The sequence below is a fragment of the Babylonia areolata genome, chromosome 24, assembly GCF_041734735.1.
Source record: "Babylonia areolata isolate BAREFJ2019XMU chromosome 24, ASM4173473v1, whole genome shotgun sequence".
NCBI classification, from domain to species: Eukaryota; Metazoa; Mollusca; class Gastropoda; order Neogastropoda; family Buccinidae; genus Babylonia; species Babylonia areolata.
The window spans coordinates 14496184-14506924 of record NC_134899.1 but is presented as its reverse complement, the minus strand read 5'-3'; the positions used below and the strand labels follow the sequence as shown (position 1 = coordinate 14506924).

General features: G+C 46.7%; 1 protein-coding gene across 1 annotated transcript in view; it reads left to right on the top strand.

Annotated features, from left to right (window-relative positions):
- LOC143298997 (allene oxide synthase-lipoxygenase protein-like) overlaps positions 1-10499 on the top strand; it is a 24165-nt gene extending 13666 nt beyond the window's left edge. The window contains exons 7-15 of the mRNA XM_076612063.1: positions 647-743; positions 1966-2083; positions 2509-2601; positions 4554-4614; positions 5933-6038; positions 6455-6552; positions 8014-8187; positions 9618-9781; positions 10228-10499. Coding sequence (XP_076468178.1) covers positions 647-743; positions 1966-2083; positions 2509-2601; positions 4554-4614; positions 5933-6038; positions 6455-6552; positions 8014-8187; positions 9618-9781; positions 10228-10342 — 1026 coding nt within the window. The 3' untranslated portion in view covers positions 10343-10499. The remainder of the gene's footprint in view (positions 1-646; positions 744-1965; positions 2084-2508; positions 2602-4553; positions 4615-5932; positions 6039-6454; positions 6553-8013; positions 8188-9617; positions 9782-10227) is intronic.
- Positions 10500-10741: the final 242 nt, after the last annotated feature.

Below are 10741 nucleotides of genomic sequence, written 5' to 3'. Positions count from 1 at the left end.
TTCGCCAGTCGCCACCGGACTTGAGATGTTGCGCGGTGCAGTTTGAAGTCATGACTTGAGTTTGACTAGGACCAAAGTGGGGGAGACGGTTGGAGATCGGTCAGGATGCAGTAGATGGCCGGCAGTGTTCTGCATGTGTCTACCTGTGCCCTTTTAACGCTCTACGGCGCATTGCTGATAATCGCCCTCCTGCCCGTTAAACCAGTAATGGTTTCTTCCGCGCAGTCTGCCGAATCCAGGCTTCACACTGAAGGCAGACAAGCCTTTAAGGTTGTGGATCCACGGCGGTTCTTGCGGCTTGCTAGCAAGTCTCCATACTCATTGTTTGGCATCCTCATCCGCCATTGCAACCATTGGGAGATGTCTGCTCTTCCAATAGTATGTGTTATGCGCGAGCGTACGACGATCGTTTTGTGTATTTGTCACAATGAGTAGGTTTCTCTGTTCATCGGAAAATGTAACTCGCCAGTATGTGTGTAAGCGTATGTACGAGCGCACGAGTGTGTACATGTTTGAGTGTGTTTGTTTGTTTGTGTGTGTGTGTGTGTGTGTGTGTGTGCTTGCTTGTGTGTGCATATATATATATATATATATATATATATATATATATATGTGTGTGTGTGTGTATGTGTACGTGTGTGTGCAGATCTTCCTGCCCACAGACGATGAGACGCTGTGGACACTGGTCAAGATGTGGTACAACAACGCAGACGCTGCGCACCACCAGTCTCTCACACACCTTGGTCAGTTGCCATAGCCATCCGTCTGGTCTTTTTCGTTTTGAATTAGTGCACACGCAAGAGAGAAAGAAGAAGAGTTGTGTGCAAGGGACTGGGTTTGAGCAATGTTCCTTCCAGTCAATTAGTAATGTTATCTGTCCACTTCTTTCTTTGTCTCCCCCTTCTCCTCTTCACTGTTTCCGTGAGGATTGTCTTGGAGAGGCCACATGTTTCATTCATACAACAGGAGCAGCGTAAATCTTCAGTACACATATTCAGTAGTAAACAATGTTGGTAGCAGGACATTGTCACACATACAAAGTAAAATCAAGCCTAGATAGATAGAACCGCAAAATTTCGTTTGGACAACTTTGTACAATAAAACAACAACAACAACAAAATTTACAAGTCGCATCCAACAAGCTTTTTGGTGCACATACTATTCTCCATGAATCTCTGTCTGGCCTTGACAAAGGTAGTTTTCGTTTTCGGTTTTTTTTTTTTGTTGTTGTTGTTTTTGTTGTTGTTGTTGTTATTGTTGTTGTTTTTGTTTTTGTTTCTTTTTACAAGAGAAGAAAACAAGACCGGGTGATGGACGAAGTGAACAGGAAAAGAAGGGATGGGGCTGATGAGAAAAAAAGAAGAAAATATAGAAGGACACCTGTTCATGCCACGTTTCCCTCCTCCCTAAGACCATTCGGCACAAGAAGAAAATGAAATCTCTCTGCTCTAGATATAGCCGCCAAATCTCTAGCGGCCCATCAAAAAGTGACTTGGTCAGTGGCAGCAATGCAGAGTGTCCTCTCGTGGGTGGCGCTTGAAGGCCCTTTGGTCTGCTGGCAATAGGAGCTTGTTTGTGGACAGCGGAGGGGTGGTGAAGGGGGATGAGAGGAGGCGTGAGAATAACGCCATTGAAATGACAACGGGATGGGACAGGACGAAAAGGACCTCTAGGCTGGGTTGTATGAGCGATCTTAGCAGCGCTAAGTTTGCTTAGCGTTAAGAAGGCTCCTAACAACGCTAAGTCCATAGGAACGTTCTAAACGCCAAGCAAACTTTGCACTGCTGAAATCGCATGTGCAACCCAGCACTTGTGGTGATCATAACAGCGTCGGGAACATTGGTTTGGAGTTACGCGCCTTTGAGGAACAAATACACATAATTGTCACCGGCCTTTGTATTCAGCTACTGTTTCAACGCTCGGTTCTATTCTGTAGAGGCTAATAGTTTGGTTGCTTCGTTGCAGGTTTTACGCACCTGCTGATGGAAGGGGTGGTGATATGCACCAACAGACAGCTGTCCCCGTCCCACCCCGTCTTCAAGATTCTGGCTCCCCACTTCCTCTTTCTCATCGCCATCAACACGTAAGTAGCTTCCTCTACCTCCTCGCCATCATTACGTGAGTAGTTTCCTCTACCTCCTAGCTATCAACACATGAGTAGCTTCCTCTTCCTCCTCGCCATCAACGACACCAACACGTGATTAGTTTCCTCTTTCTCATTGCCATCAGCACATGGGTAGCTTTTTTTTTTCTCATCACCGTCAGCACGTGCGTAGCTTGCTCTCTCTCTCTCTTCACTGTTAACACGTGAATAGTTTCTTATTCTTTATCAATGCACGATACCATGCGCGAAGTCACTATTTCTCCCCCAACCAACCTATCAGCCTCTACATATATACACATATTATATCTATCAGCCCCAATACACACACACACACACACACACACACACACACATATATATATTATATATGTGTGTGTGTGTGTGTGTGTGTGTGTGTGTTTCAGACCAGGAGTGGAGATTCTGATTTCAGAAAATGGCTGGGTTGACAAAACCATGAACGTGGGCAGGAGTGGCGCAATTGAACTGATCGCTCGTGGGTATGTGGTGCTGCCCTGTCCTTGGTGTGTGTGAGAGAGAGACTGTGTGCGAGCGAGCGTGCGCGCGCGCGCGCGTGCGTGTGTGTGTGACCCGCTTTAAGATGTACCAGGACAGTCAGCATTGGAGGAACATCCTCCACGAACCATCGTTTCGCAGACACATCGATGGCTCGGGAGGTAGCAAGCATTAACTCGCCCAGTTTTACGAAAAGCTGGATAAAACATCGACAAGATATGACAAGTAAGTCAGCGCCGAAAAACCAAGTTGATGGCCAGTTGTCATCACTGCTGATATTGTGCAGGGACGGAAACTAGGAACTGTTCAACATTTGACCTACCAAAGATCCATCATCAGCAGTGAAGGATCCAAACCAGAAACCCTCTCAAGAGTAGCAAAAACAACATCAGCGCTGTTTAGACTGAAACCATTATGGACGGACAGCAATATCTATATGAAACACAAGATCAGACTCATGCGTTCAATGGAAAACTCCATCATCTTGTATGCATCTGGGACATGGACTCTTACGGAGGATTTGGAACAAAGAATCCAAGCCATAGAAATGACATGTTATCGCAAGATACTAAGCATCAGATACACTGATCACATCACCAGTGAACGAGTGCGCCACGCCATCAAGCAGCACCTAGGACCTCATGAAGACCTGCTGACATCTTTGCTGGTGTGGCCACGCGAGGAGATCTAGTAGCCTTTCTAAAACAATACTCCAAGGAACTGGTGAGGAAGGGATACGTAGGGTGAGACAGAAAAACTGACAACATTGCAGAACGAACAGGAAAATCATTTGCAGAGACAGACATGGAGGAATCCGGTGAACAGTTCTGTGTGGCGCCCCAGTGACCCTTCACCAAGTTGAGGGGGAAGAAGAAGACACAGTTGTGATAACTTTGTGATGTTGCAATGTTGCATAGTGATGATAATTTCACGTGCCGTGATGTGATCGGGTGATGATAGCTTTGTGGTGTAGCAGTGGTACATAGTGGCGATAACTTCACGTGTTGTAATGTGACCGAGTGGTGATAAACTTGTAGTGTAGAAATGTTACATAATGGTGATAACTTCACGTGTCGTGATGTGACAGAGTGGTGATAACCTTGTGGTGTAGCAATATTACATAGTGGTGATAACTTTACGTGTCATGAAGATGATGATGATGGCGGTGGTAGTGATGATGATGGTAATCATTGCGGTGGTGGTAATGATGGTGATGTGACCGAGTGGTGATAACTTCACGTGTCGTGATGTGACCGAGTGGTGATAACTTCACGTGTCGTGATGTGACCGAGTGGTGATAACTTCACGTGTCGTGATGTGACAGAGTGGTGATAACTTCACGTGTCGTAATGTGACAGAGTGGTGATAACTTCACGTGTCGTGATGTGACCGAGTGGTCATAACTTCACGTGTCGTGATGTGACCGAGTGGTGATAACTTCACGTGTCGTGATGTGACAGAGTAGTGATAACTTCACGTGTCGTGATGTGACAGAGTGGTGATAACTTCACGTGTCGTGATGTGACCGAGTGGTCATAACTTCACGTGTCGTGAAGTGACAGAGTGGTGATAACTTCACGTGTCGTGATGTGACCAAGTGGTCATAACTTCACGTGTCGTGATGTGACCAAGTGGTGATAACTTCACGTGTCGTGATGTGACAGAGTGGTGATAACTTCACGTGTCGTGATGTGACCGAGTGGTGATAACTTCACGTGTCGTGATGTGACAGAGTGGTGATAACTTCACGTGTCGTGATGTGACCGAGTGGTCATAACTTCACGTGTCGTGAAGTGACAGAGTGGTGATAACTTCACGTGTCGTGAAGTGACCAAATGGTGATAACTTCACGTGTCGTGATGTGACCGAGTGGTCATAACTTCACGTGTCGTGATGTGACCGAGTAGTGATAACTTCACGTGTCGTGATGTGACAGAGTGAGCACCTGGAGGCTGGACATGCACGGAACGTTGCCAGAGGACCTCAAACGTCGGGGGGTGAGACAGTCACTGTGTTCAGCAGCTGTTGGTGGTGGTACTGCTGGTGGTGATGGTCGTGGTGGTGATTGTGGGGGTGGTGGTGGTGGTAGTGGTACTGCTAGTGGTGGTGGTAGTGGTGATTGTGGGGGTGGTGGTACTGCTGGTGGTGTTACTGGTGGTGCTGGTGGTGGTGGGTGTGGTGGTGGTGGTGGTGGGTGTGGTGGTGGTGGTGGTACTGCTGGTGGTATGGTGGTGGTGGTGTTACTGCTGGTAGTGTGGTGGTGGTGCTGGTGGTATGGTGGTGGTGGTGTTACTGCTGGTGGTGTGGTGGTGGTGGTGGTACTGGTGGTGTGGTGGTGGTGGTGGTACTGCTGGTGGTGTGGTGGTGGTGGTGGTACTGGTGGTGGTGGTGGTGGTGGTGGTAGTACTGCCAGTGGTGATACTGCTGCTGCTGCTGCTATTTTTGCTACAGGAGCAGTAGCAGTAGTAGTGACAGACTCAGCAGCAGCAGAAGTTGCAGTAGCATGAACAGCATCAGAGACAGTCGCAGCAGCAGCAGCAGTAGTAGCAGTACTAGTAACAGCAGTAGTCGTAGCAGCAGCAGCAATAGTAGTAGTTGTATCAGGAGCAGCCGCAGCTTTTTGTCTCTTTTTTTTCGGGTGGGAGTGGGGGGGTAAGGAATGGAGGATTCTACATTGTCTGACTGCAAGCGAAAGTTTTCCTGAATCCAGACGAATTTTGGCATTACAGGTTGGAGCCCATTTACGTATACAGCAACACACACACACACACACACACACACACACACACACACACACTGAAAGAAAATAATATAAATGATGCACAGTTGATATGAAATACTTCATAAAAAAAATGACTATCACTTTGTTCTTTTTTTCCCTACATTTTTTTTTCCCTGAAGTAGAAACATCGACTGTGTATTCCCAAGTCTTCCCACATTAGTCCATCGCACACTCCGAGTAGGAGCCGGGCACAAGCCCAGAATCCCGTCTCTGATCTCGCTCCAACGTGTCCTTCCAGTTGTTAGCAGTCTACGTTATCCATCAGACCGCGGCAGCTGTTCTGTTGTCATATACATTGATGTGGAAATTAAAAGACATAGAAAGTAAAAAGAACAGTAAAGTTTGGTTTCCGTGATGATACACAATTTATCAGCTTACACAGCAGCTGCAAGATGTTAAATGATGATAACGAAGAAAGCCCGGTGCACTTGGTTTTCCGTTCATTGTTATTTTTTGATTCACGTGTGTGTGTGTGTGTGTGTGTGGGTGTGCATGCGTGTGCGTGCGTGTGTGTGTGTGTGTGTGTGTAACAGCTGGATGATCCAAACGTGCTGCCGTGTTACCACTTCCGAGACGATGCCCTGTTGTTTTACCACGCCATCCGAAAATACGTCACTTCCTACGTCGACTTGTATTACGGTGTGTAATCCATGTGACAATGAGATGAATTCCGTAAATGGGCACGATATTTTCGCAACATGGAACGTGAGTTACTTGATTCCTAATCAAACCATATTACATTATGTATATTGGGGAAAAGTGGATTCGGAGCTGTTAATTACTCTAATCTAATACATTGGCTGATGGATGATAATCATCATTTCATCATCAGTTTATTTAAAGTTGTGTTACTTGTATGTATGTGTGTGTGTGTGAATGAGTGAGTGTGTGTGTATGTGTGTGTGTGTGTGTGTGTGTGTGAATGAGTGTGTGTATGTGTGTGTGAATGTGTGTGTGTGAGAGAGAGATAATGAGTGTGTGTGTGTGTATGTGTGTGTGTGTGTGTGTGAATGAGTGTGTGTGTGTGTGTGTGTGTGTGTGTGTGTGTGTGACAGACACCCCAGAGAAGCTGGCGGGGGACACAGAGATACAGAGGTGGGCGGCAGAACTGGTGATGCCACGGGACAACGACAAAGGAGGCTGTGGACTCCTGGTAAGTCTGCTGTGTGGGGGAGGGGCGGTGTGTGGGTCATGATGATCGTGGTGATGAGTTGTTGATAATGGTAATAGTAACATAATAATACTAATGATAATGAAGATAATAACAATGATAATAGAAAATGATAACAGTAATGATAATGATTGATGATGATGATTATCAGTAGTAGTAATAGTAGTAGAAGTAACAGTGGTAGCAGTGATATCAATAACAACGCTAATGATGATCATTATTGACGATGATTATGGTGATGGTGGTGATGAGGAGGAGGGCGGTGATGATGATGGTGGTGGTGGTAGTGGTGATGATGATGGTGATGGTAATGATGGCGGTGATGGTAGTGATGGCGATGATAATGATGAAGATGGTGGTGGTGGTGGAGATAGTAATGGTAGTGATGATGGCGGTGGTGTTAGTGATTGTAATGGTGACGATGATGGTGGAGGTAGTAATGGTAGTGATGATGGTGGTGGTGGTGAAAATAATAATGGTAGTGATGACGATGGTGATGATGGTGGTGGATATAGTAATGGTAGTGATGATGATGGTGGTGGTAGTGATGGTAATGGTAATGGTGATGATGATGACAACGGTGGTGATGGTAGCGATGGGAATAGTGATGATGATGATGGTAGTTGTGGAGGATAGTAATAGTAGTGAAGATGATGATGATTGTGGTAGTAGTGATGGTGATGGTAATGATTGTGGTGGTGGTAATGATGGTGATGATGATGGTAGTGGTGGTGGAGATAGTAATAGTAGTGAAGATGCTGATGGTAGTGGTAGTGATGGTGATGGTAATGATTGTGGTGGTGGTAATAATGGTGATGGTGATGATGATGATGGTGGTGGTGATGATGGTGGTGGTGGTGGTGGTGGAGATAGTAATGGTAGTGGATATAATGATGGTGGTGGTAGTGATGATGATGGTGGTGGTGGAGGAGCTAGTAATAGTAGCGACGATAATAGTGATGGTGGCAGTGATGGTGATGATAATGATGGTGGTGGTGGTAGTGACGATGATGGTGGTGGTGGTTGTGCTAGCGATACAGACTGATGCTGTCATCTTCCAGGTAGAGTTAAGTAGACCTCCTGGGGACAAAGGAAGGTCGACTTTTCCCCTGTCTGTTTGTCTGTATTTTTGACTGTCTGTCTGTATGTCTGTCTGCCTGTCTCTCTCTCCTCTCTCTCTCTCTGTTTCTCTCTGTCTGTCTCTCTGTCTCTGTCTCTCTCTCTCTCTCTGTGTCAGTGTAAGATCTGTGTCTGTCTGCCACATTCTCTCTCTTTGCTCTATCCCCACACACACAGTCTCTGTCTATGTCTTCGTGACTCTCTCCCTCTCTCTCGCTCGCTCGCTCTCGCTCTTTATAACCCTCATACATCCACCGACCCTCACCCACTCCTCATTTACCCAGTCTTTAAAATCTTCACCCCCTTTTCTTCCTTGATTTCAAGGGTGTGCCTGGCAACGGATCGTTAACGTGCACCGACCAGCTGGTGACCATCCTGACGAGCATCATCTACACGTGCAGCGTGTCTCACGCCGCTACCAACTTCCCTCAGTACGATGAGTACGGCTTTCCCCCCAACTACCCGTTAATGCTCAGGGGCCAGCCACCATCCACCAAGGTAGGGGAGGGGTTTCATCATCATCATCATCATCATCATCTTCTTCTTCTTCTTCGTCTTCTTCGTGAGTTGCAACTCCTGTTGTCACTCGTATCAACGAGTGGGCTTTCGAGCGTTGTGACTGTTCTGACCGGTAAGGTCATGTTTGCCGTGGTGTCAGTGTCAGTGGGTGAATGTCGCCATGGGGTGAGGGTCATCACTGGTGAGGGTCAGTCAGGGACAACTTGTGGTCAGTGTCATCGTGGGAAAAAGGTCACCATGGGGTCAGGACTTGCACTATTCCACAGCCCTCCACAGACAGAGGGATTTCTGTCCATTTGTCACAGGAAACAGTGGGAGAATGGATGAGACTTTTTGTCTGCAGACTGCACGCTCACACACAGACACACATACACACACACACACACACACACACACACACACACACACACACACACACATCCTGAAAATGCATGTGGGTGGTAGAAAACAATGACAAAAAATCTTTGCCAGTGTTCGGTGCATTATGGAAACATGAAGAATTCACCCAGAACGTGCATTCCCGAAAACATCGAGCTATGGTTGAGTACATGGCGAGGAAAAGAAACGGTTACAACGCTCGAAAGCCCACTCGTTCAGACGAGTGATGATAGGAGTTGCAGACCACGAACGAAGAAGAAAAGTGAGATGATGATGATAAATGAACAACATGATGGTGATGATGTTTTCCTTTTTCTACTTCTCTTCTTTCTCTCCCTCGTCTTCCTCCTGCTTCCTCCTCCTGTTTCTTCTCCATATTCTCCATCTGCTTCTTTTTTCTTGTTTTTGTTGTTAGTAGAAGCAGTCGTAGTAGTAGTAAGCATAGTAGTAGAAGATAGGAATTTCTTCACTCTTCACGTGGTTTACGGCGAGAAACATAGAAAACAATTACCTCTGTTGGAGGGGGGGGGGGGGCGTGTGTCCGTCTGTCTGTCTGTCTGCTTGTGTGTGTGTGTACAGTCTGCAAGATAAAAATCTCATCCATTCTTCCCCTGATGGACATAAACCCCTCTGACAGCGGAGGACTGTGGAATAGTGCAAGCCCTGACCCCATGGTGACCCTTATCCTTCAATGACAGTGACCACAAGGTGTCCCTGACTCCATACTGACCCTCACCTCATGGTGACCCTGACACGATGGCGACATTCACCCAATGGCGACACTGACACCACGGCAACCATGATCATACCAAACCCTTACTCTGACTGCATGGTGGACACTGACTTCACCCTAACCCTGACTCGCAGTGACCTTCACTATAGGGTGAATCTAATTCCACGGTGATCACACACGCTCCATTCCACCCAACCCGAAACCCCGGTGGACCTGACATCGTGGCAATCTCACCCTGACCCCAACAGTGACCCTGACCCTCATGGAGACCCTGACCACATGTGACCCTGTGTTTCAGGAGCCGCGCACGGACAAGGACATTCTCAACGCGCTGCCTGACCGCCTGACCACGGTGGACGCGATGACCATCACCACGATCCTGAGTCGGAAGGGCACCAATAGTCTGGGAGACTTTGAAGTGCAGTACATCTTTGACCCCAGGGCCATGGCCATTGTGGAAGAGTAAGGGATGCGTAGGCGGTGTGGTGGACGGGGTTGGGGGAAGAGTGGTTGGTGGAGATGAAGAGAGGGTGTGTGTGTTTGATGTTCTAAAGGTGTGCTTTGTGTCCGAAAATTTCATTGCATTGCACTTTTGGTGACGATATAAAACCAAAACTTTGATATGGTGCCACAACACAAATTATTGTAGGAATTGGGTATCAGGAAACAGGCATGTGGTAAAATCGTGCCAACTGATGTGTATAAACATCTTAAATCGTGTATAATCAAAAGTGGTTCGTAATCATAATTTGAAATTTAAGTTTAAGTTCATAATTTGAAAAAAAGAAGAAGAAAAAAGAAAAAAAGATTACAGTGGTGTCTGTTTATTACAAAGGTGGCTCTGTGTGATCGGGTGGGCTATAAGCAACAATGGTAAATAAGTTTACCGACTTTTCCCTTCTTTTCAGATTTCGTCAAGACCTCAGGAAGATCGGCGAAGAGATCAAGGAACGAAACACACGCCGCCTTGTGCCCTACACTGACCTGGACCCTGCCGGTGTGCCCAATTCTATCAGCATCTAGTCACAACGTTCCACCAGTATGCCCCAAATCTACCAGCACCCAGATACAACTTTCCCCCCAGTGTGCCAATATTCTATCAGAATCTACAGAAAGCCCCAGTTCTATCAGCATCTAGTCGCAAAGTTCCCACAGTGTGCTTTTAATTCCATCACTGGACTGGCTAGCTTGGACGCCCGTGGCGATATGCCCATTTGTATCAGCAGCTTGGATTGGACATCTATCAGTGTGCCCAGTTTCTATGGCATCCTGTCAGGAAGCCTCAAAATATGCTAGTATCTAGTCAGATCATTCCATGACGACTTCCAGTATTTTGCCATTATCTAGTTTGAAAACCTCATGGCAGTGCCCCAATCTGTAAGTATCTTGTTAAAACATTCCATGAGAGTGCCCCAAACTTTG